Below are 27,876 nucleotides of genomic sequence, written 5' to 3'. Positions count from 1 at the left end.
ACATGCATTTACATTCCATCTGAAAATAAAACTTTAAAAATTAATTCACATACGATTATATTTTCAACAATATGAATGTTATTGGCCAACTGCACAATATACCTTTGTAACTGTTGTACATGTATGTACATCCGACCCCGAATTTTCCTGATGGTCAGTATTCAACTGTCTCAGAAAACCGTCATTGGGACGGTACGGTCTAATCTAAGCCTGAGTATACTCTAGTCTTATACAATTTATATAAAACTTTAGGATCATACATGCAGGGTGTGCGGGGATGCGTTGAAAACAACATTCAAAAAATTAAACAAAAACTGCCTCATTCATGCGAAATTGCCTCGATTTGTGACTAACAATGACCAAAAGTGCACCCTCGTACTTTTTGGCCCTCTTATACACATGTCCATATACTACACGTAGTAATGCTATAAGCCTTCATTATATTAAGGCAGCTTCCCACTCCCAGACAATCCACTTTTGGACCAAAAACTGTTCCCCCTTCTGATGCAAAAAAAAAAAAAAAAAATCAGCTTTTCCCCAAATCAACACCCCATAATTCCCTGAAGAATATAATGCCCTGAAGAATATACTTGTAGTCCATCATTAGTCGAGTTTGTTGGGTCTATATTTCAGAGTGTCGCATATTATACAAAATGCGTTGCAAGTTGTGAGTCGTCTCACGTTGTTCCTTGTATATACACAAGTTAAAGGTGGATGGCCCTATTGTTTTTCATAAAGGTGTTTTGAACCTTATGTCAGTTATTTCCGGTGGTTTAATTTCAAAACCAAAAGCGTGACGCACGACATACTGTAGTGATGGTACATTGTCATGGTAGATGAGGTACTATATCGCTTGTGTTTCAAATATGCTAAAAGAAACATATCTCCGGCCTAATGATATTTTGGGTAAAAATGTGCGTGTGGGGATGATGATTCTGTCGATGTGCTATTCTTTTAAAAGTCCAACGTCCCTTGTGGAAGAATTTGGAAATATTTTCCACGGGGATTGTGAATTTCAAATTGAATAATTTTGTACATAAAGCAGCTCCATTTGAATTTGATACAACCTATGAGAAATATTCAACCTGAATCTTCCACAGAGGGAGGGTGAGTTTCAGATAGAGACGGTTAACAGGCAGATTCTATTTGAAATTCATACTCCCCGTGTGGAAGTTATTTCCAAAATCTTCCACAGTGTGGACTTTAAATGGTTCAGCTCAATCTGGTAAGCCACCTTTAATCAATTTCAAAGGTTGCGTTTGTAACTCCTTCCAAGTCTCTTTCATTCTTCACAGGAAAGTTGCTTCCATTTTGCTCCTTCTGAGTTGGCGCATTCTGCCTTTGGAATTCTGTCACAAAATAGCCACTCATACCAACACCTATGAAACACGAGAGTATTAACATTTTTGTCCATGTACATAGGAAATTGCTGTAGGCAAATGACAGAGTGTAGCCTGCGGACTCCCACAATCGGTAGTTTGAAAAGGCTGGTTCTTGGTTGAACGGGAAGAGTACACCATAGTACGCTGAAACAGAACGAGAAGAATATTCTTATGTTAGTAAGTGTGTCTCACGCATGCAAATTAATACGTATGTTATGTTATCATGGTTAATATTTTGGGAATTTGCAGAAATTAAAGGGTGTCTCCGGCAATCACAATATTAAGCCTTATATGTTATAAAAATAATTATCAAGCACGAATCACATTTTTTAATTTAAAACAAACTCATATTGACCATAAAAATGAATAAAAACAGCCCGCTCTCAACATGCGATATTCAAAATTCCCGCGCCGAAATTATCTAAGTGCAATGACGTAATGGTAATTTGTGCTCAATTGTTGTCAGTCTTCATTGTATGACTGGGACGTCATTGTACTCGACAATTTCGGCGCCCGGGAATTTTGAATATTGCGTGTTGAGAGACCGATGTTTTTATTCGTTTTTATGGTCACAATAAGTTTGTTTTAAATCAAACCACGTGATATCGGGAGCGCTTAGCTCTTAGAAACCCTTTAAGTTTCTTGGAAACGGCTAGAGACCAACCTGATCAGATGACGTCAAACTAGCTGACGCCACCGAGTTGGAAATTTCTGTTCAGGTGTTTGATCAGGTTGTCCCACACATGAAATAGTTCCAATCCCGTGTTTCGGTTCGATGTAGGTGCTTGTTTACTAATCTGGATGGCTTCCAGGACCCTCGTGGGGAAGTCTTATCTTTCCTTAAACGTTTACGTTTACTTTACGAGACACATGCAGGATTGGATTTAGATCCTGTGTTTAAGTTTGTGTTTGGATATGCAATACATTATACAGACTAGAATTTTCTTAAAATAGGAATTGAATTCTTCTGTTCTCCAGAGTAAAAAACAATGGAATGACAATTATCTCGTTCACGAGGTTCAACATTTGTTATTGAGGTAATTGAGTTTTTCCAAAGAAAGTAATGTTTCTCTTAAATTTTCCGCACAACCATGATTTAAGTAAAATTGAGACATTGATCTTCGGGTTTTAACTAAAACTGTTTACGACGGAAGTATTGAGATATTAATATAAAACTGGTTTGGATTTACGTGGTAGAGCATCTGCCTTTTTCAGAGTCAACAATGACCAAGTCAACAGTATCGCTAAGATGTGTATAAGAAAACCACATTGTGAGCAGGATATCGTGGGAGTTCATCATCTACTGCTTCCCAGTGTCATTCGCTCAAAATCTTCAAGCTGTGGCTACACGCTCAAGAGATGGACGAACAGGCCTGCCGAAATGCGCCAACCCCTCTATTTTCGACAGAAAGAGAGATAACAAGGGCCTCCAACTGAAAGCTTTAACAACGCATTTCAAATGTATGCAGTTGGTGAAGTACCACATCATGAAATACTCTGTGGACGAGGAGACACAGTTCATCTACATGATCTATGGTCACATAGAGCAGAGACAGAGAGGAAAGGTAACAGTGTAATGGTGTAAAAGAGCTGCATGAAAGAGAAAGACATCTTTTTATCAACGAGCTACGCAGAGGGCAACATGGTCGCCAGGGCATGGGCTAATATCCAGGGTCAGAAACGTCAAGAGCAGATGTCAAAGCAAGAGCATAGGAGCACACTATCATCCATTACCAAAGATGTTTTAGAAGAGCACTTACTTGTCTCCTTATATGGAATGCCAAAACAAGGTCGCCTCCTCGGATGGGAAACAGCCATGCACATGGACACAAGATGAAATCGTCTCCTCTACTCCTGGTCACCTGAGATGCTGAAATTTTACCTCAACTCAATCCAAGACACACTACCCTCACGTACCAACAAACACCCACTAGGTCAGTGTACTCTTTGTGGCTACAACTGCGGCACAATGCTGCACATATTCAACTGCTGCCAGTACTCTCTTAGAACAGGCCGTTACAACTGGAGACATGACATGGTACTCCGAGAGATAGTCCACCAACTAGTTCCTGCTGTTTTGAAAGCTAGATGTGGGACAGTAGGCGACGGAGATGAACAGAATGTCACCGGCATTTCATTCAGAACTGAGACTGGAACGTACAGAAATGTATAGCACAGAATGGCTTCCAGCAGCTAGGTTTGTGGTTAATAACTATAAAAGAACCGAAGGTACCGTAACTAGCATTCTAAATGAGTTAAATTGGCCCACACTACAAGAACGGCGAAGAAATATCCGTCTTGCAACTATGTATAAAATTCAATCAGAGGATATAGCAATTCCAATTCCTGGTTATATTCACAGGCAAACCGTCACAAGCACCAGACAATATCATCCTCTGAAGTTCCGGTCCATGAAAGTATCATCAAATGTGTACAAATACAGTTTCTTTCCAAATACCATATCAGAATGGAATAACCTACCATCATCTGCTCTAGAGTCTTGTAGTATTCAATACTTCAAAACTGCACTATGTAATAATGTAATGTAACTTAATGTTTAATCTGTATTCTCGTAAAAGTATTTGTGTTTTCATCGTAGGCCATTTTGCTTCTCAATTAGATGTCGCTTTTGCGATTTTATTGAGTATTTGTTTAGATTTAGATTTAGATATAGAACCCAGAAAGACAACATCATCCAAAGCTGTGAGGACTGACAAGTAGTGTGGGATGAAGACAAAATTCCCAGCTATGTTCCCACCAGAGATAGTGAAAACATCGAAAAGGCCAGATATAACTATTTACTTACCATCAGACAAGCAATGCATCATAATTGAACTCACAGTACCTGCTGAGGAGAACTTAGCACAGGCCAACCTCAGAAAGAAAATGAAATATGAAGATCTAATCCAGGAAGGACAAGCAGCAGGATGGCAACTGAAATACCTCCCAGTAGAGGTGGGATCAAGAGGGTTCACAAACAACACACTTCGAACCTGCTTCAAGTTCTTTGGTCTTACAAACAAAGAAACCAAAAAGGCACTGGATACTGTGGTGAGAACAGCATTAAGAGCAACATACACTCTATGGCTTGCTCGCAACAACAGACCCTTTGGAAGCTGGGAATTGGTGAATCGTCCGTATATGCCACCGTTCGACCTACCTGAAGTTGGATAAATGACCAAGCTTTACTTCCCTACATAGGCCCAGGATCCTGTGACCAGCCTAATCTCTAATGGAACTTACACACATCAAGATGTTCCAGCAGTGCAAGTCATGCAGATCCATGACAAAGGGTTTACTTGGTATACTAAGGGATGGTGGCTTGGCAGGTTGGTTTCAACACCTTATACCAACAGTTCCTGGTCTCACGATTGTTTGAAGGGAACGTTTATAAGTTTTTCAAACAAAACATCATGTACAACCAAATGTTAGTCTTAAACAGCTAAATGTGATATCATGCTATTACTTTAATTTCCCCTCTTTTACAAAATTATTCAATTTTAAAGCATTTTTATAGCTTTTTCGGATATAAAATGACAAAATTGGTGGCGCTATTTAGTTACTGGAAATTACTCTTTTAAGCTTTTAATACATATGATTCCTTCTATTGTTTGATAAAATATGTATATAAAATTTCCTCGTTGCTTGTTTCCCCGTAAATATAGAAATATGATTTAGGATAAATAGCGCCATCTATAGTTTGCATTTAGTTAATAATGAAGCCAATTCTATATATATCAAACAACCGTGGTCTGCAAGAAGGGAGTAGCCACTACTGTAATGTGATTCCCTGATGTCAACAGTTGCTGCACTGGTGAGGGAGGGTTCCCGGGACCAAAGCGCTCAACCCACCACCGCCCGTCCCAAGTCGGGGGCAGTGCAGCAAGCTGCAGCAGAATGTTAGATTGATGGAACAGGATTAATAATATGTCTACCTGGGCTTGATACAGCAAACAACAACTTGCTTCATTTGTACACGTCCTTAAAAAACGTCGATCGTAGATCAAGCCAGGAAGCAGCCACTCCACGGCTATGGAATTTCACATTGTGAGGCCCATGTCACATGGGAAAACGGTGTAAATCGAACATTATTTTTGCTAAATTTATCGCTATCATGTAGATTTTAAGCTTTCTTAGCAGCGTTGGTCAAAATTTGAAACAATTTTGTAAAATTTACCTCAATTTGCTGCGGTTGATGAAAATTTAGCACGATTCGTACTGATCGGTCAGAATATAGCATAATTTTCGGCAATTTACTGTAACTTCCAGAAATTGGCCATTTCCCGTTAATTCCAATGTGACACGGGGCCTATTGTGGTTTAATATCATTAATACCTACCATTCAATTGTGTTTGCCATACGGCGTCTGCTAACCCCCAAAAAGCCGCAATGACAAAATACACCGGTAGGTCTTCAGTTGGCTTCCAAAATGTCATTGCAATCATGAGAGCGATATTGATTAGCGCTGCCATCGAGAATTGCGGTATTCTACCTGTCCATTTCTCAACACGACCTGATAGGTAGGATGAAGAGGCATCAACTACACCATAGCAGATCATGACGTAGCCCACCCACTGCACACCAATTTTACACGTCACAAACGACTGGTATAAAAGTAAAATACAAGAAAACCAAATCATTAAAAAGAACTATGTCTTAAAAGGTCGTACATCAAAGATATAGTGGGAATTATAACCTCACTTACATGTCATCACTATACACGTAGTACGTTAAAAGCCTAAAATGTTGTCATATTTTACCAAAAAATAACCCATTCAAGTATTGGGTAAAAAGACTCTCAGCATGGCAGCTGTTACTAACATAGTGCCATTACCCCGATATCTTCATGGCAGAAATCAAAAAGATTACAATGTTCTTTCAACACATATATTCAAGCGCAAGCCTTAGAATTGTTTTATAGAAACCAAGAATAACAGGAGATATTCATGATTCATGATTTTCTACCCCGGTATTCAAAGATCTATCATCTGAACTCTGAATATCAAATAACAGATACAACACTCTACGCCATGCCATGCACAACTCGGCTAGCCTAATTCCCCTAGCCCACCTAGAAAGTACAAAAGAGCGAATTGGAAAGGCAACTCTAACTGGCGATTAGTAGTATGATAGCAGATACACGTGATTTGATACAGGGCGTATTTCTATTGGTTAGTTTCCCGCCAGTACTAAAATAATTATTACTATGCTTCTACTTCTATTGGTATTCCGTAGTACCTGGTATAGCGCCTAGATTGTCCTATGTCCTATGGGACTAGACCTTTAAAGCCACACATAACAATAACAGGTGTGGAAATAAGAGTATAACCTGACCAGTTGATACCAGTATGATCAGAAGATCAATGCTTTCTTTTTGTTAAGCTTAAGAAAGACCCTACTAAGACCTACCAAAATACTGAAAGACGGAGGGTAATCTTTCAGATTACAAGTATTCTATGCTATACCCCTAATCATCCCATTTAAGGGCGGTGCACCGTATCAGAAGCGGAGTTGGTCCCCTTTCTCTTTTCGATTAGCTCGAACCTGGCTTAACGTGTACAAGGATGACTTTTCTGTACACGGGACCAACAGCTAATGTGAATTCCGATCTATGAGACGAGCTGCACATACCCAACCTATACATATTTTATATATTACAACAATTTTGCGGGATTGTAGTTTTTTTGCTTGTTAGGTTACCTTGGTAAAATCTCCTTGCATATAGGCTTGCTCCAGACCGCTGACCATTGTTATCGGAATAAGCAAGAGGAGCCGTTTATCCATCATGAGACGAATGGTGGCGCCAACTAATTCAAATGTGCTACTCGATTGATTTTTCTCGCTTGGTTGTATGGGAGTAAGCCCGAAGAGTATGATGCATACTGCACAAGCGCCACATGCTGTGTATATACCTGTAAATCGATAACGTTTTAGATTAGAAACGTAAAACAAACATAAAACATGAAGGACACTGCTCTAATTTTTGTCAAAAATTGAAGTATTGTATTTGGACACTTTTGCTACAAAAATTACGATAATGCAAAAAGTTATTGAGGAAGATAACTTAATCAGTATCTTTTTTAATCATCATTATTTGAGTGACCAATGGGAAAAAACCTTCTGAGCGCAGAATGTATTATAGCAACAAAGCATGTGGCTCGATTCAAGTCTGCAACGTTTTCCGGAATTCATTCCCTTTTCCACACAAGCACAAGGACTATCAAATCCGAGTCCACAATGGATAGCTGTCAACAAAATTCGAAATATGACAAATATGAGTTGGAATTACAGTATCTGTTGGAATTGTATTGCGCGAGGTCTATATTAGTGCGTATGCACCAATTTTATGTACATACTTGACATTTAATATGGACGGAGTCTGCATAGACCACACGGGCTATTGGGGTGTGTCGGGAGATGGTGTAAAATAATTGTTTGATAGAAAATGTGCTTTCGATATGTTAACATTATGGTGCTCGTAATGTAGCAAATCAAATTTGCCTAAAATGGCGGATTTGGGGATGCTGAATTTCAGCTTTGTGGGGGCCACAATTTCGGACTTTATGCAACGTGGTTCTGCTATTATTAAATTTAAAGGGGTTTGAGGTGATATTTCTTAAACTTCGTCAGCAACTGGCATTCATGATTCATCACAGCTGAAATACACTTTGCCAAGTTTTTGAACAGGGGAGGAGCTTAAAAATAGCGCTCTTAAAAGCTGTACGTACTCAGAAAGTTTGCATGGCCCCCTGGGTTCAAATGTTATAAACTTACGGTACAAAAACAACTGTGCGGATTCCTGGTTGTCCAATGAAATCACACTGTTTCTTTGTGTACAGTAAGTTGATAACATTTGGCCCTAAGGGACCATTCAAATTTTCTGAGTGCAAACCACTTTAGAGCCATATTTTTTAAAGCTCCTCCCACTTTCAAAACTGGTAGATCACAGGTGCATTTCAGTTCTGCCGAGCACTTATTGGTATTTAGGTTCAATAAAATTGCATCAAACCTCAATAAATTTGATAAATATCAGAATAATGTTGCTCAAATTCATTCTCCTTAAATCCGCCATTTTAGGCTAATTTACTACATTATGATGTAAAGCACATTTACTGTCAAACAATTACTTTTCACTATCTCCCGACACACCCCAATTAATATTTAGCCCGTGCCGTTTATACAGATCTCTACCAGACCAGTCATGGAATTTTGCGAAAAAGTATTCCATATTAAATATCAAGTCTGTATTTTATTGGTAGTTTCGGGTCCAGACTGCATATGTTTATCACGAACGACGAGTGTTGGGAACGACATTAACCGGCTGCGAAGGAGACTATAACTCTCAGGTTAAACGTTGACCCATGACCCACGAATTGAGGAATTTGAGTAGTGTAATATTTTTAAAACTTGCAAAACTTGCAAGGAAAATAAATAAATAAATAAATAAATAAATAAATAAATAAATAAATAAATAAATAAATAAATAAATAAATAAATAAATAAATAAATAAATTAATTAATTAATTAATTAATTAATTAATTAATTAATTAATTAATTAATTAATTAATTTCGTTAATTAATTAATCAATTAATTAATTAATTAATTATTTAATTAATTAATTTCGGTGTTTTATATAGCGCCTTTTCCGGATCTTAGAGGGATCAAAGCGTTGTAATTCCGCTCCCATGGTGGATCATCACAATCAGATCGCATCTACTAGGCTGGTTGCAGCCGAACTTGGCGCAAACCTATCCGCACTTAATAGATTGTAACATCCACCAATTATCTATGCAGCTCCTCAAATTCCATTGGGTGAAGGAAGTTTTTGATAGCCAAACAACTAATCACCGATTTTTCAAAGAAATTTGATGGATTATCCTTATTTATTGTCACTAGATATTGTACAGAAACAAGTGGTTTTTACTGTGCTTATGTTCGTGGGATTTACTTCTCACCCTGTCAAATAAAATCGTAAAACTGAAAGTAGTGTACCAAAATTGACCGTAACTTAAAACAATGCAAAAGCTTCAAAATCAGGTATGCACGTGTAGCGGCGATACTCATAATATTTTGCAAAGTTATTTTTTTTAGAAATAATGAAACAATCAATAAAACCCAAACAGTGTAAGAAAGTTAATGGAACATGCAAATTCAGTCGAAAATGAACAATAAATGGCAGCCAGCACATGAAATCTGTCAGTAATTAAGTGGAATAGTGTAGAACAAGACCTATTTCTTGAAGAAAGTGCATGAGAAGCAGAAATCAGCCCCGTTCCACACTATTCCACTTACTCTTTGGAAATTGTCATCTGTGTAAGGATCTTATACGCATTCTTACAGATTTCTTGTGCTGGGTGCCAATTATTAGGCTCTGAATGTTGTCCAGGAAGCTGTTCAATGTTGTGAAAAATTGAAGTTTCTTTTTTGGTTTAGTGTATAAGAAACGTTCCATACACACCTATAACAATGTTGGTCAGATGTTTTGGCGGTTTAGTTGCCTCGCATATACTTGTTGCATTAGCATCATCACCACCGTCTGTCAAGGAAATAAGCAAAATATAAAAGATGGTAATTTTTAGCAACTGAGATGTAATTATTACTGGTGTTAATTCATTATAATCGATTAATTAGGAAACATCTTCGGGACCGCTCATTATTTACAGGGGAGGGGGGGCCGGGAAAAATGTAGGGGGGGCTATGTGATTTTCACTTTAACAAACAGGGGGGGTTATGTGATTTTATTTTTCCTGATAGGGGGGGTCAGGTGAAATTTAATATTAAATTATTCACTATGATTACCGGTATGATTCACTACAATAGGCCTATTTACCTCATATTTGGCCATTTTAGCCACAAAAATGTAAATTTTTGCGCGCTTCGCGCGAATCTATTCCTGCACCATATTTTGAGTTTAGCTTCAATATGGCAACATTTTTGCCCTTCGCACGCATTTGTGTCATAAACTTATTCTCTCACCAAAAGGAGCTGGATTCACATAATACCCTTCAAGAAATTTTTCCAACCACCTCATGTCATAAAGAAATCTACGCCACTGTTTATCAGCACATTAGCCATGGCAGGGTGGCAAGTCAGTCCCCTCTCCTCCTCAGTCGACAGATGTATTGTGACAAAACTTATGCATCTTCCTTTTGGTCTATTTTAGACCCTAAATTAACCCCAGTTTTTTAGTATCAAAATGTCAAATTGCTGTCCAGGTAATGTTCTTTTAGTAGCAGATCAGTGGGACGATTTGGAAATTTTGCCACCCCCCGGCTCGGTGACTCTGATACATCTTTCTTTGAATTTTAGCATTGAAATAGCATATTTTCTGGGGACAGCTTGGAAAAAACTTGGATTACAATTGTGGGGAGAGGGGTGTCTTCTATACGAAGAGCCAGAGGTGGCAATCATGTTGCCATGCCCAGGGGCCATCAAAAGGTGAATCCGGCCATGGTATACCAGCAAAATGTATTTCTCGATGTGAGGGGGGAGGTTACGTATTTTTTTTGTCTGCAATAGGGGGTTATGTAATTTTAGATGCTGCTAATAGGGGGGGTTGTGTAACTTTATGAACTCAATTTTGAAATCCTCCCGGCCCCCCCTCCCCTATAAATAATGAACGGTCCCTTCAATTGTCTCAAGTTTATGGGGCTTTTAATTCTATCGGTATAATACGTTGAGGTGCAAATGGATAAAATTATAGTGTAGACCTTCCAGCTATGGATTCTCCGCGCAATAAATTGTTATCGACCATTACCATTCATGGTATCTGCGACGGTTGTCACCCAGGTGAGTGTTTGTTGAGGGATGGGGTGAATGGGTGGTGGTGGTGCAGGGGTGTGTAGGGGTGTGCGTGACGTGTGTATATTGTAGACTTTCTAGTTATTGGTTATTCAAGTAAGCATGGTAAAGTGCTACTTGTTGTCGACCATTCACAGTAATATGCGGAAGTTGTCGCTCATTGGTTATAGGCAGGGGTGTGCGGGGTGGGAGTAGGCCTACGTACGGTTTATGAGTTGAGATATCATGTGTAGGGTGAATGCTTGTTGTCGACCATTTACGGTACAATAGGCATGGCAAACATTTCAACACATGTGTGCATCAGTAGGGCCTATTGCCTTTCGAATTCTGGACAATTTGTAAACTCATTAGTTGATGCTATGACATTTATTATGACATATTTATACACTAACCCGAATAGCAGTACATTGAGCCACATGTGAAATCCGTTGACGTTGCATTAGTGTCATTAACTGAGAAAACCAGTGAAGATATCAGATTGCCCAGCACTTGACTGGCTTGAAAGAAAAGGAAAAAGATGCCAAAGAATCGACTCACGATGACCTCACGTTTTTCATTATGTATCACGGCATATCTCATACCTAAAACACATATAATGGCAAAACAATAGACATCAGTTGTACTGAAATAGAAATATGGTAATTCATACATTTTATTTTACAATTGATGTTTATTTTGAAAATTACACTATTATTGTTTTGGTCGATCAGTATGTAATGAGAGTTGATGAATTATTTTCATTGCATTTCTTTATGATCACATAAACACTGTACCCTTGTCTTTCAAACTACACATGTAAAAATTATATCACACACTGTACTTGGCAGCATTAGCATAAAGTCAATGGTCTGCAGTCACTGGGTGAAAATGAGGCGTTTTGGTTGAGGGAAATAAGAGGCTGGAATGAGATTTTGTTTTATATTTTAAATTTTCTCGGGAATTTAAAGTATGGAGAGTGCTATAGTACATTTTGGAACGGTAGTAGAACACAAACTTCCAGCTCATAAAACCATCTTTGTCGGGCCTGGAAATGTTTTAGTTTATTTATAATGTGTATAGTCAAATATGTGTTATTTTTGACAAAAACAAGGCTTTTTTTTCTATAAGAATTATTGATATTGCCAACAATAGCAAACGTTGAGTCAGGGTTTATAATTAATTATTGCACAGTTCCTTAGTTGAATAAATGTAGGCTTTTAAGACATCCAAATGCTTAGCCTTACCAGACTTGCACCTGCATTGCTGAAAAGTCACCCAGTTTTTTTTCTTAACCATATGTTCCTATGGGACAGAGAATTGTCGAAAGTCTCAGGGAAAATCTTCAAAAGTCACCCATTTGGGCTACCAAACCACGGGTTTGACAACCCTGAATAATGTGTCATTCAACACAAAAGCATCAAACACTTGAACTAATTCAATAAACAAACACTCTAATATTGATGATAGGTTCTCCATAAAAAACAGTCACCCTGTGAACACTGAATACATGCTAATGTCGATAAATTAGTTGAATAAACAATACATGTTAATGAGTTAATACTGTGTGATGTAATAGTTGATGCAATGGCCGGAGTATGAGACAAAAACGTAGTATGCGAGTGAAAAATATGAAAACCTTATTTTAGTCCGAAAGGCACTATCATTGCTTTTGAAACTATTTAACTTAATTTCCCCCAATCGACGTTTTATTGAAGTGCGCACGACCTTGTTCTTCGCATCGTATTCCGAAATAATGTAAACCGTAAAAATTTTTAGCCTTACCAATTCGCCAGTTTCAGTAATGTATTATAGATGCTATTACCTAATCAAAGTGTGTGATATAATGTTTACATGTGTTGTTTGCACTAAAAGACAAAGGTACAGTGCTTATGTGATCATAGAGAAATCCCATGAAAGTGATGGCGTCACAAGACTTAACTCTGAATACATACTTGCCGACCCGCGTAAATGTATTGCTTTTTAGAAATTGATGAAGCATCTCGTTTGGTAAACACATAAAAAAGACTACCAGAATGATAAAATGCAAAACCTTAGTAGCGCACAACTGTGAAAATAATCTGCACTCACTTATATCATTATTGTCGACATAATCAAACCAGAATTCATATAGCCCCACAATATTTTGAGGTCAAAACGTAAATTATACACTACATTATCCGTGATGTCAAAGTGCTTTACATTTCCGCCGCGCTGCTTTTATATTACATAATTTGGCATCCAACAGCTCCCCATTTTATACCTGGGTGAAGTGGGACAATCGAGATCACGTGTCTTGCCCAATGACATAAGATGTTGGCCCTGACGGGGTTCGAACCCTCAACCTCATGGTAATGAGTCGAACGCCCAAAAACCGTTAGGCCGACTGTGCCCGGCAACCGTGCATTGGAAGACATAAAGCCAATATATGCGAGACAATATTTTGGTTCACAACTTCACAATTTCTCTAGAGATAATTGATTTATAAACTTTCAATACCTACCAATGGTTGTTAAATAAGTGCACTTTGAAGACCACAATGGCGCTCCAGCAAGGCCCAGTATGACGGATGCTGGGATCAAGGTGTACCACGATGGGTAAAAATTGGCGGCAGAGTAAAGGGTATAACAGCACATAGCAGCCACAAGTGTATATTTGATACCGATGTGTTTGATAACAAATGATGGGATGAAAAGTGCAGAAAAGATGAGAGTAGCATAGATTGTAGCCAATGATGCCACGCCTAGACCTTGGTCACAGTTGATGCTGCTCTGGAGATTGGATAATCCCTGTGTTGTAAAACAACAACAAAAAATTGCTTGTGAAATCATCATAATCTATACAAAAAACTTTAACAATTAGCTTTTTATAATAAATAATTATGTATACCTATTTTTTTTTAATATAAAGGTTCACGTATACTACATGTATATATCTAGTCATATATTTCGCAAGGAATCATATTGACCATTTATTTTCTGCTTCATTTTAGCAGATGGGAACTCGGATAATTTTAAGGACTCTTCTTCAACAATATTCTACTGTGAATGTCTTGAACATACGGAATGTCAACATCACTCATTTAGATTTACAACATGTTGTTATTTATATTCTATCTTCTTGACTACAACGTTAGTAATTATTCATATAAAAACAACGGGTGTGTTTCAATGTGAGGTCAAAGGCAATATACGTGGATCATGCGTTTCAGTGTTCTCCAAAGTGAATTTAACCGAAATTCCTTCCCATCCCAAAATGCAATATGCATATTACAATAATTACAAAGTGACGAGACAGATTAACCGCCGATCTGTATCTATTATTAGGCAAACAAGAATTCCTGAAAAAAATTGGTGTCAGTTCCAGTTTACAATGTAATTATTATTTGAATGTAATGTTAAAGATGGAATTGCATGAGAAGTTTTGCACTGCAGCACTGACAGGAACATTTAGTGGTAGTTCATTTATCATTAAATAATTATACACTTACATACGTGTTTTGGCGCAGCGTCAGCCTTCTATTATTCTAGCTAAAAACGTTTTTAAAAATAAAAAAATATGCAAATGAGGTAGCTAATTTGCAAATTTTGCGACAAAAATCACATGGGATCTTCAGACTGCCCCTTACCACCATCCCACCAAGTTAAAATCTCTATACGCCTCACCAGTTCCATAAAATGGCAAAAAGCCTTTTAAAAATAAACAAATATGCAAATGAGGTGGCTAATTTGCGACAAAAATCACGTGGGATCTTAAGACTGCCCCTTTACCACCACCATACCAATTTACATCTATATACCCCCTACCAGTTCCAAAAAATGGCAAAAAAGGGGAAATGAGGTGGCTGATTTGCATATTTTGTGACAAAAATAGCATCTGATCTTAAGACTGCTCTTAATCATCACCACACCAAATTACATTTCTATATGCCTCACCAGTTCCGAAAAATGGCCAAAAGCATTCAACAAATAAAAAATAGGCAAATGTGGTGACTAATTTGCATATCTTGCGACAAAAATTGCATCGGATCTTACGACTGCCGCTTACCACAACCTCATCAAGTTACATCCCTATACGCCTCACCAGTTCTTCGAAATGGCAAAAAAAACCACCCAAAAACAATTTTAAAGTTAAATATGCAAATTAGCTACCTAATTTGCGCCAAAAATTGCATCAAGTCTTAGGGCAGCCATTACCACCACCCTACCAAGTTATACCCCAATACACCTCACCAGCTCCGAGAAACTGCCGCTTACCACAACCTCATCAAGTTACATCCCTATACGCCTCACCAGTTCTTCGAAATGGCAAAAAAAACCCAAAAAACATTTTTAATTTAAATATGCAAATTAGCTACCTAATTTGCATATTTTGCGCAAAAAAATGCATCAAGTCTTAGGGCAGCCACTTACCACCACCCTACCAAGTTACACTCAGATAAACCTCACCAGCTCCGAGAAACTAACCTGGAAGCCAAAGGCATTTAAAAACAAAGTTCACACAATACAAATGTATAAGACCCCATTATAGCATTATAAGGCAATTTATAAGTCATTTTAAATGATTTTAAATGTGACGTATAAAATTTGTCTTTAACACAGGGAGATATAAAAAGTAGGGTTTTGGGTACTTTTTGTTCAATTTTCACAGAAGTGAAGGGTTTTGACCTATGTTTTTGTTTGTCTGTTTGCCCCTGGGTCGCTGAAACAAAGAATTATATTAATTAAATCACCTAATTCGATCACCTAATTTATAATTAATAAAGGACAAAGAAAGCAAAAAGCAAAAGTATGCTTCATTTAGTTAAAACAATAGTACAAAAATATAACTCTATACGACAATTCAAATCAGGATCAATTCATGGACTAAGTACACAGGGAAATGTTGAGTATGTAAATTAAATGGAACAGCCAAAATGCCAATGAGTATGTAATTTAACTAGAACAGCCTTAAATTGATATCGATATTAATATTGACGTCACAGATTCGATTTGTCACGTGATCGTCAAACCTGTACTAAAGGTGTCAGTTCTGCAGGAACTGACACAAAAAAATATTGATGTACGTGTTGCCCTCAAGTTAGACCCTCCCTCGGGTCCATGGAGAGCGACCCGGAGAGCGACTAGTAATGTAGATTATATAACATTAAATAAACCCGATACATGGACCCTCCCAATCTGTAGGCAAGTTGCCTTCCAGTTCCCAGCATTTTGTGGGAATTCACTTTTACCGATCCTGGGTCAGACGAGTTTTCTATATTACGTCCGTGGTCTCACTGTCTTGCCGTTTGTGCGGGCGTTTGTGTAAGCGGCTACTTAATCTGACCAATCAATGTAGATCTCAGCAAGCAAGGCGATATTTGAAATGGGTTTTCATTGATAGTCTATTGATCATAACCACACCACTCCACGCCATACATAAATTCTGCCAGTCACATTTCCCCAATATGAAATATTTTAAAAGTAAAATTTTAATTTTAATTTTACTTCATTAAAGTTTGACGGAGGCGGGGTTCGAACTCACGGCGCATTACTTTGGACACCTATGAACCCAGCGCCTTAGACCACTCGGCCACTTGTCTTGTTGCAATCCATTTGAAACTTATTTGAAGATATAATCGCAATTTTCGCAACTTCAACATAGGCCTACCACGTGACAAGCAAAGGCAGAAAACGTACCATATTTTGGAATTTTATTTACCTAAAAACATTAATGTGCATTATTAGCGCTCAATTGTTGTTAACTGATGCGTGTTCTATAGGCCTATACAAAAAAATCCAACAATAAACATGATAAATGGGCGTCTATATGGACAATACATTATATCGATTTTGACACGTGCTCGTGTGTCAGTACATTTCCATGGTCAGTAAAATACTATAGAAGAACCTACCATTTTTCTTGTATAAACGTTCGATGTTTTGATCAAGTATGTGAATAATCGACATTAGACCCTTAATGTTTTTTCAGGAAATAAAAGATTAGATTACAATAAAAACGAAACAGTAATCTTTGGTTGGGTCTAATGTAATATTCACATAGAATTTTCAACGTTTTTTCTATCCTTATTCTTGCTCAATTAAAAAATATTTTGCCGTATATAAAATTGAAAAAAAATTCTCTGCCTCTTAAACGACATCAAATGTGCTACAATTGGGTATCACGAATCGTTATATATGATGTGCAGTTAATATTCATATTTTCTTTTATACAGAGGATGCTTCAGTTTTGACAGGAAAAATATTTTCTTGAAAACCCTCTCACTCGGTTATTTTAAAAAGGTTACCACGCTTCCCTAGAATGTGCAATAAATTAGCATTAAAATTTATCTTATTCTAACAGCAAGCGTTTCTAGAATGCAGTATGGCGAAATGTGGTGTAGATCATAACCAACGCGCGCGCAAAATGACCAATAGAACTGGTTCATGCATGTTATGTGCCTACCATATTTGACTTGACAATGGGGTGGGGCTATCATATTAAATTGACGCAACAGTCACGTTACATAGCTTGATAATTATTTGGAAGGGAGTTTACCATCAAAACGGAATAGTCTCGGATTAGGAGAGCTATTATTTAAAAAAACCAAGTTGGTCTGTAGATTAATTGAGTTTTCGTCGACACACAGTGCTCCAGGAGCACTATAACTTTGTTGCTGGTAGTTAGGGCTTAGTGGTGTGTTGGTATTAATATTTGGAGTGAAGGAGAAGGTGGTTTTAGCTCTAATTATTTACCCAGTGATGGAACCGAGACTGTGGGACAGTCTACCCTCAAGTGGGCAAAATGGGAAAGTTGGATGAAAAGAAGGGATTTTCAAATATACAGACTTGACATTTAATATGGAATACTTTTTCGCAATATTCCAAGACTGGTCTGTGGTTAGAGGTCTGCAAAAACGGCACGAGCTAAATATTAATTGGGATGTGTCGGAGATGGTGTAAAGTAATTGTTTGACAGAAAATGTGCTTTCCAATAGTTTACATTATGGCGCTCATGATGTAGTGAATTAGCCTAAAATGGCGGATTTAAGGAGACTGAATTTGATTTTTGTGGTGGTAAAATTTCTGAATTTGAGCAACATTATTCTGATATTATCAAATGAATTGAGGTTTGAGGCGATTTTACTGAACCTAAATACCAATAAGTGTTCGTCAGAACTGAAATACACATGTGACCTACCAGTTTTGAAAGTGGGAGGAGCTTTAAAAAATATGGCTCTTAAAAGTGGTACGCACTCAGAAAGTTTGAATGGTCCCCTGGAGCCAAATGTTATAAACTTACAAAGAAACAGTGTGAGTTCATTGGACAACCAGGAATCCGCACAGTTGCTTTTGTACCGTAAGTTTATAACATTTGACCCCAGGGAGGCCATTCGAACTTTCTGAGTACATACAGCTTTTAAGAACCCTATTTTAAGCCCCTTCCCTGTTCAAAAACTTGGTACATTGTAAGTGTATTTCAGCTGTGATGAATGCCAGTGAATGCTGACGAGGTTTAAGAAATATCACCTCAAACCCCTATATATTTGATAATAACAGAACTATGTTGCATAAAGTCCGAAATTGTATCCCCCACAAAGCTCAAATTCAGACTCCCTAAATCCGCCATTTTATGCAAATTCGCTACATTATGAGTACCATAATGTTAACATATGGAAAGCACATTTTCTATCAAACAATTATTTCACACCATCTCCCGACACACCCCAATTTATATTTAGCCCGTGTGGTCTATGCAGACTCCGTCCAAACCAGTCTTCGAATTTTGCGAAAAATATTCCATATTAAATGTCAAGTCTGCATATGAATAGAGAGGGCTTTTAATTGGCTAAATTTCAGTAATAAAAATAGAGAAGGCGTGTAGAAACTGTGCGGTGCTCCTAATGAAAGGAAGGGATCTTCAATTTGTTATGAATAGAGGGTGCGTACGCGTGACTGTGCGGTGCTCCCAATGAAAAGAAGGGATTTTTTATTTGTGGCGCTGCTATTGTAAAGGAGGGATCTACGTTATTGTAAAGTTTGACATAATAGATTAGAGAGGGCGTTTTGTTTGTACTGGGCGTCTCCATTTTGTGCGATTTTGTAATAAGAATAGCGAGAGCGTGTAGAAACTGTGTGGTGAATGAAAAGAAGGGATTTTTAATTTGTGGCACTGCTATTGTAAAGGAGGGGGATCTACGTTATTGTAAAGTTTGACATAATAGATAAGAGAGGGCGATTTTACCCCATGCGAGATTGTTGATGTAAACGGAATAGTCGACTGCTGATCCGTCGGATAACGCTTTTTCAATGGGAAATGAACTTTGCTGCTTAGATGATGTCACGATGAGGTTAGCATTTATATTGAAAAGCGTGTTCCGACGGATCTGCACTCGACCGGCCTCAAAGAAGCTGTGGTCAAATGAGACAGCCGGGGGTAAAATGGGACGCCATTGCATGATTTACTCTGGGATTTTTTTGTTGGGGCAAGATGGGACAGTGCGAGCGGGAGTGCGAGTTAGCACACAGTAAATCAATGGCGTCCCATTTTACCCCAATTTGGCACATTTCTAAAAGTAAACTTTTCTTATAATTTTCGAAGAAAAAAGTAACAATTTGTGTCTTATTTAATTGAACAGGTGGCTTAGAAGTTCATGAAGAATTAGGGGTTCATTCATAGGATTGAGGGCATGATCGCTGTTTATAAACAGCGATCATGCCGAAAACAGGCGAAAATAGTAACTTTTTGCACAAGATTTGCAATTTAAAGAGAACTGGCCATTGCTCATGATAATGACACTAGTATATCGACAATATAAGTGTGCTTTTTCATTTAATGACATAAAGTTTGAAAAATATTGTAAGGAACACTTGAGGTTTTGACTTTTAAAACCTACATTTTGGTCAAAAATGTGCTTGGATAGGTAGTTTTCAACAGATTTACCACATTCGCCTTGCTATAACATTGAATTGCTTTAATTGTTGACCTAGTGACGTAAAGTGTTTTTAGGGGAAAGTGTTAGCTTTTTTGATATATAAAAAATATTAAAAAAATTCTGATTGGATGAAGGGAACACTTGAGGTTTCGACAAAACCAATCAAAGAGGCCCATTTTTCAGCTAGAAGCTCCACAGCTCTTACGATGCTATGCACTCAACCGTGTAGTGTTATACAAATACAACATGTTTTATTGCGGGAAAGTAGTCAAAACTACTGGTCGCTCGGTGTTGGATGATTTGACTACTTCCCGACGCGTCAGCGGAGGGAAGTAGTCAAATCATCCAACACCGAGGGACCAGTAGTTTTGACTACTTTCCCGAAATAAAACATGTTGTATTTGTTTTACTATACCTCATAAATATTTTCACTATCACGGTAAAATCGTAAACAGAAGTCAAAACACACACCAGTCAACGTGCCGGCCAGCATGGTAAATAAGCTTATTATTTTACATACCTGATTTTATTGAAGGATTTCTGTTCAATCAATCTACATTTTGACCTATATTATTCGAATTTTCTTTTTAACATTCCATATATAACATTTTGTTTCATAAAACGTTAAATTTGCGAGTTATTATCCATCGGTAATCTCGGAAAAATACCTGCAGCAGACGCCATTTTCACGAAAAACGCATCTGCAGAATCGCCGATGTGTAGCATAATGCTACGTCAAAAGGAACGGTGACGCGTGGGGTCGATACACCGTGTGGTAGTAGGGTGCGGAAGTTGTTACTACTACCCGCGTGCGCGTAATTGCACAGGCGCGGAGAAGTAGTCAAAATACCGTACTCGGACGCTGGCGTTATTAACCAATAAGATGTATGGATTACCTAATAAATATTTATGAGGTATAGTAAAATCAAAGACGACATGTGTGGAGACAATTCACTGCTTGCTTGAGAGCTCTTGGACGAAGAGCAGTGTGCTCATGTGTATCGAGGTGGAACTATGCGCATGATAAGAGAATCGTTTTGTTTATATATAGAATCATTTCCATATGTTTCCGAAATCACTGTTCCAAATTACCCTGTGTCCCAATTTACCCCTAGTTACCCTACATGAGCACGCCCAGTATAATTATTAAAGAAGACGTGTTCGGTTTTGAGTATTCAGCTGCCCTTGTAAAGTCAACATTTAACCATTCATTCATTTCGAACTGAACGTCTTCATAATTTATGAAGAATAAGACAGCAGCGCGACAACTTCGGAATTTGTTCAAATGAAGAAAAACAAGGCAAGGGTAGAGTCATTACCAGATTACAGCGACTGCGTTTAGTTAATTTAATTACCAAATCATATAAAAGCTAAAAAAAACCACAAAAACACAAAACAAACAGCATATCTGGAAATAAACCACCAATATGATGAAGATATATTTTAGTTGGATCACAATAGCAGAGCATGAGTTTGAAACCGACCGGGAAACCATTTAAATAAACATTACTACTTACTACTACTACTATACTACTACTATACATTTGCTTGTAAATGTGGAAAAAAACGGAAGAATATAAAAGCAGCACAAATTCAAACGACGTATAGAATACTTGAAAATACCTTTGCACTCTTATACACGATACAGAAAATGACATTAGTATGCTAGAAGAAAACTACTCGCAATCGAAAATTTCCTCCGATAAACAAAGTAATATCATGAGAACAAAAGAGTAGCCTAGCCCTCTCCATCAAGTACACGATTATAACTTTCAAGCATATTTTTGTAACAGCGAACTTTGAATAATTATTATCTTGATCAAAAAGACGCAATTCAGAGATGCTGCGCAGAATTATCATATCAAATGACCTCAAGAAATATCAAAATGAAGACACCAAAACGGAATATATTCGATCATTGATGATGGTGCATGCACTCGCACTCGATGATGATGATGATGATGATGATGATGATGATGATGATGTGAATTTGTTAAGGGCTGGGGTATGAACGTTTGGACAGTATTTATTTTGGGACATTAGAGCACATCAGACATATCGAATTGCATTCTGAATACGAAGAATGTCATTCTGATATCAAATAATTTTAATTTTTGAAATTCGCAATTTAATACACATTTTATGGCAAATCATTAAAATTGATATTTTTGATATTTAACAGTACTTGAAGTAAACTTTATAAATCTGATGATTTATACTTAATGTGTATGTAGGTGGGATGAAAAGCCGACGATCAATTGATTCGTATTGAAGATATGGATTTTTTTTTCAATACACCAAAAAAAAATTAGGTCTTTTTGGGAAAAAAATCCATATCTTCCATATGAAAGGTCAAAATTTTCAATTGACCGTCGGCTTTTCCTCCTGCTACATACACTTTAAGAATATATCATTAGATTTATATAATTTACTTCGAGGACTGTTATATATCAAAATTTGAAAAATATCAAATTTTTATAATTTGTCATAAAATTTGTATTATATTGTGATTTTCAAAAATGAAAATTATTTGATATCAGAAAGACATGCTTCGTATTCAGAATGCAATTCGATAGGTCTGAGGTGCTCTCATTTCCACAAAAAATACTGTCGAAACGCAATAAATGCTCATTTTAGATCCCTTAAGGGGGTACTACACCCCTGATCAATTTTGTGCCTATTTTTGCATTTTTCTCAAAAATTATAGCACATTGGTGACAAGTAAGATATGTATCGGGGCAAGGACTACAACTACTGTACTGAAAATTCAGCAACTCAAAGCAAGTAGTTATTGATTTATTGACCAACTATAATTGGTTTTCCCTCATTTTTGACTGTAACTCCGCAACTGTTGTCTGTGCTGAAATAAAATTTCCAGTGCAGTAGTTGTAGTCCTTGCCTCTATAATATACATATCTTACTTGTCCCCCGGGCTTGTCCCTAATGCGCTATAATTTTTCAGAAAAATGCAAAAATAGGCACAAAATTGGGCAGGGGTGTAGTACCCCCTTAACATTATCTGAATTTGCATTGCCATAACTGTGGCAGAATAATTTGAACGAAGTACAACGCGGCGCGGTACTACGTTGAATCACTTCTGGTAATAATCAGTTTTTCTCACAGATAGCTATAGTACCAAATTTAGGCGTGTATGTTTACAGGCATTCCCGCAAGTGTCTATTTTTGATTACTTTGGAGTTTAGTTCCCTCCTTCAACAAAGAAAGTATCATTTTGTAGTCATAGTAGTAAAGATATAGTTGGTTGTGCCGTTATTTGACCCCATAAGGGAGGCATGAATCTTTTCATTTGACATTTTATATACGACCTTATGACAACAACAATAAGGATGAGTTGATGATTATTATTGATAAAAGTCTCGATAAACCTTCTCGTGTCAATAAATTGATATATGAATCAGATAAGAATTGTTCAAAGTCGTTTTATTATCTTTAATATCACCTCAAACCCATAATGACCTATAATGATTAGGCCGATTTATTTGAATGAACTTAACTATTTACGTGTATTTACATCATCGCATGGGAAATATGCTTATGTTAAATATCTCATTCCGAGATTGTCTGTCACATTTTGTGACATCCTATCCCGGGATCCTATCTTAGAAACGAACATAAAAATGTGTTTAAAATACATTTCACTAAATGACTGCTCACACTACGGCTAGCCCAATTTTGTCAAGTGGGTTTTACTATTTCGCCAGAAATTTTTCAGGTATCACCAGTTTCAGTGAAAAATTTAAATATCAAAGACTATAGAGGAAAATGCCATAATAATTAAAATCATAATAAATTATTGATCCTGCAACACCAATTTTTGAGTTGATCATAATGGTCACAGATCTTAGTTTTATAGTAAGTACCGTACATTTGCTCCAACTATAATACGTTTTAGGGCCTATAGAATTATCATTATTTTATTATTATTATTATTATTATTATTATTATTATTATTATTAGTGTTATTATTATTATTTTTATTATTATTTTTATTATTATTATTATTATTATTATTATTATTATTATTTATCATCATCATCAACGTCATCATCATCATTTTATTATCATTGTAACATAAACAATTTTTCTGATCATTATTATCTTAGAAATATCTTGGTTATAAATATATATATATAGAAACAGATACAGATACAGGCGTGTAATGAACTGTCTAAAGTTCACATTATCATGGCTGGGAAAAGCTGAACTAATGGACTATAATCGAGACAGGTCGCTAAAATCGCACAGCTTTTACTTTATTTCACTGAGTATAAAAATATCCACAATTTGGACTATACATTATAAAAAATAATTGTTACCCATCAATATTTATGTTAACTAGGAAGACAGCAAATTGGATGTACTTGAATCATAGGATGGCAAGCTGCTCATGCAAATTCGGATCATTTGAACCAACGCACTGCAGGGCTTATTATTCTATTGTGTCCGATTTGAGCGCTGACATATTGGAAAATGTTGCCAATCAATATTCATGAGAGTGTACATTCAACTCCCAGTTATCAAAATTGGGTGACTTGTGTTTGGCAGGTGTGAAATACATCTGGCTTGGTGGTTTAATTACGTAACGCATAAATGTTTGGGCATCATTGAATGGCTGCCTAGTGCTGTTATATATTTAGTTTCTATAATAATAAATATTATTTTCTTTATTCATTCCTTTCCTTTCCTTTATCTGCACTTATTATGCCTACACTATAGGGGTTGTCACTCCATCGCTCTCCTTCTCCTCCTCTCCCCTTCTCACCCTCTTCCTTTCTTTTCCTCCCCTCCCATCCAATATCGATCACCCATCCGCTTCTCCTCTTTTCACCCGTTGACCCCTCCCTCACTTGCCCCTGGCTTTTAAAGTGGATATTTGTGATATCAAGAAACCCATTAGACTTTATTGAATAGGCCTATAACAATGATAACAACATAATACTGCGAATAATTTAATTATAGAAAGTGACACAAATAGACATACCCGGCAGCAATGACACGTTGTTACGGGTAATCGATCAGCAACTCTATTGAATTTATTTAAATGAAGCGCCTAAATTAAGATGGGTGGTAAATAATTGTACATCGACGGTAAAGTGTGCTTTTGTGTGCATGCGACAACTATTAAATTATTTTTAAATGCATTTGCTCTGCACTATATAAGCAGAGTGCCCTCGTCACTTGTGTCTGGGTGCAATCATACTGCGCTCTTTTAAGAGATACTAATCCTACAGTGCAAGTGAAACATACCCTCATTTCAAATTATAAGTTTTGGTTTTTCTTTTGGTCAGAAACAAAAAATCAAGGGATTAAAAAGTGGAGCAGATCTGGTCTGCAAACATAACACTACCGGTATTGTGCTGGGAGTATATAATGGCCTATTGTGTGCTAACATAATTATTATCGGATATCTATCACCGCGGGCGGTAGTTGATGCTCTTTGAAATCTGATTTAGTCTTACTTCAGATAAGTCTGTCGTATATGGCATACTGTCATGTCACCGTATAATTACACCACGAGTTCTACACCTAGAAATCATGCAAATCAATAGAAAAAAAGAAATGAATACAAAGGACTAGTGAGCTGAAACATTCAAGCACATGATGGCTGACTTGCATAAGACTTGCAACGACCCATATGATTGTACTTCTAAATATTGATACCTTAAGGAATCGGATACCAACGTTTGCACAAGTATTTTTGTGGGATCTGGGGGAGCACATCGGACATATCGAATTGCATTTTGTATATACAAGGAATGTCCTTATCAAATACGAGTAGTTTTGATTTTTTGAAATTTGCGATATAAATTCGCTTGTAAAATACCTTGGCCAATGCTATCGGGGAAAATGTTTCTAGCTACTTTGAACATGAACATTAGTGTCATTGTTATTCCAAAATGCTTTTATCATTTATTATGACACCATTATTTGTTCTTAGCATACGGTTATATAAACTTGCTATTATTTTTAACAGTATACGGTATTGCAAAACAAGCTTACCATAAAAGCCGTAAACACAAGAAAGAAAGCAGAGCTGACAACAAGAAGGTTAAATAGCACCTTATTGCTACTCCAGTCATCTTCAGCATGATGAAAATCCCCTGTTCTACCTTCAACAGCCGGCTTGGGATGGGGCTTGGAGATTGTCGATACGATCGGCGAAGATTCCACCGGTCCATTTTTATGATCTTTATCCATATTGGAGTTTGTTCCGCTATTCTATGTCTTTGAATTACACTGCTGCAGGAGCTCAAAAAGTAAAAGTCATGAATTCTCGACTGCAAAAACAAAAACAATTTTGTTTTCAGCCAAAACAATTTTTTCAGCTAACAGTACGTCAATTTACAACAACGATTCGCATTTGCCGTAAAACATCCACAGTGAGCACTGAAATACTCTTAAGTGCAGTACATAGTCCGATCACGGCCAATAGGTCATTTTAGATACACTTAAATAATCCACAATCCCCCAGTAATCAGTATTTTGATTGGCGTCAGAGGTTCAATCACTCACCTCAATCTGGTAGCGATCCTTCAGGTTATCGTTTACAAGCATCAATGTATGATAGCATAACCGAATTAAATGGACATTAGCCCCAAAAACCAACATTTAAAACAGATTTGTCGTTCAGTGGACAGTAGCGATGAACTTTGTGTGTTGTTACTGATTAATTGATATTGCTTAGGAGTCGCCTTTTATTGAAACACCGGAAAATTTGGCACGATTTGCGGACTGTAATATTTAGACACAGTGAAGTGGAATTTGCGATAGGCATGAAAAAAGACCGTATATCTAGATGTTCGGACATGTTCCAAAGGTCGCACTACCACGATTGAGCACTGATAACTTAAACAACAAGAAGACGCTTATTTAGATAGTGAAAACTTGTACAATTATTAGTTTAGTACCAAACTTTGCATATCATATTCTAAGTGTTATTGCAGGATAAAATATGACACTCAAATAGAACTTATTCACGAAAGTAACAAAAGCGAATGCGTCACCAATGTGTGCACCAAGAAGTTCATTAAGGGCACTTGAACTCTACATGTGCCCTCCAGGTAATTCTGACAAACAAGACATACAAAATATATTCCTGAAATAGATCTCGATCTGCTGACCAATATTGTATTACAAGTCTTCATTCTTTTGCGATAGCTCGTTGATCTCCATAATCTTCTGCTTTAATTGCACGTATTGCAAACTTGTCCTTACACAGGTTAAATCCCGTTGCGCAGTTGTCTTCAGAATCTATTTTCACGGGGACAGGCGACAGACAGATTTCTTTGGCTTTGAGTAAAGCGTATTTAGCAAATCCAATGACGTAAATATTCACCGAGCGTCACAATTTACGAACTGATACACCAAGCAATCTAGATCCACAAGAATTCGGTTGACCAGCTTAGGATACACAGTTTAGAATGTTGTAGGATGCCACATAGAAAGATCCTCTATATTCAATACTAGGTTTGTTTTTTAAATTCCCACTAGACTTTTAGCTTCGTTGACTTAGTTTCTTCATAAAGCCGCACAATTTGTACTCGTAGTATTTGAGGCCATGTTGAGATGCCTATATCACTGCTTAAGATTACAGAACATACTAAACTTGAATGGCATGCGCGGGATGGATGTGTTCCAGCTGTTTAGAGGATGCAATGGACATAATGACGTCTTATAATGTATCACACAATACTTCACGTATGGTTTATAAATGTTTCTTGTGGTTATGTTATGTTAAATTGTTTCATCGTAAAGTAATTAACTTTTTGGAGGCTAAAGT

The 27,876-nt window shown here is 37.1% G+C and overlaps 1 protein-coding gene across 1 annotated transcript; it reads right to left on the bottom strand.

Moving 5' to 3' along the window:
- Positions 1-90: 90 nt before the first annotated feature.
- On the bottom strand, positions 91-27,665 carry LOC140154185 (protein unc-93 homolog A-like). Its single transcript, XM_072176794.1, has 7 exons — positions 26,097-27,665; positions 13,665-13,950; positions 11,578-11,766; positions 9,843-9,920; positions 7,083-7,294; positions 5,722-5,986; positions 91-1,526 (listed from the first exon to the last, which is right to left on the bottom strand). The coding sequence occupies exons 1-7, from the start codon at positions 26,292-26,294 to the stop codon at positions 1,237-1,239; spliced, it is 1,518 nt and encodes a 505-aa protein (XP_072032895.1). The 5' UTR covers positions 26,295-27,665; the 3' UTR covers positions 91-1,236.
- Between the last annotated feature and the right edge of the window lie 211 nt (positions 27,666-27,876).

This window comes from Amphiura filiformis, chromosome 6 (genome assembly GCF_039555335.1).
Source record: "Amphiura filiformis chromosome 6, Afil_fr2py, whole genome shotgun sequence".
In the NCBI taxonomy this organism is placed as follows: domain Eukaryota; kingdom Metazoa; phylum Echinodermata; class Ophiuroidea; order Amphilepidida; family Amphiuridae; genus Amphiura; species Amphiura filiformis.
Note: the sequence above shows the minus strand (reverse complement) of the source record. Positions and strands in the feature narration are given on the sequence as shown.

What these genes read in the sequence shown, in the direction of transcription:
- LOC140154185 (XM_072176794.1), bottom strand. Translation starts at nt 26,294, where the DNA reads ATGGATAAAGATCATAAAAATGGACCGGTGGAATCTTCGCCGATCGTA. An exon ending in CACTTATTTAACAACCATTG is followed by an intron (nt 11,767 to 13,664) that starts GTAGGTATTGAA and finishes TATGTGTTTTAG; the next exon opens with GTATGAGATATGCCGTGATA. An exon ending in TCTGACCAACATTGTTATAG is followed by an intron (nt 7,295 to 9,842) that starts GTGTGTATGGAA and finishes ATCGATTTACAG; the next exon opens with GTATATACACAGCATGTGGC.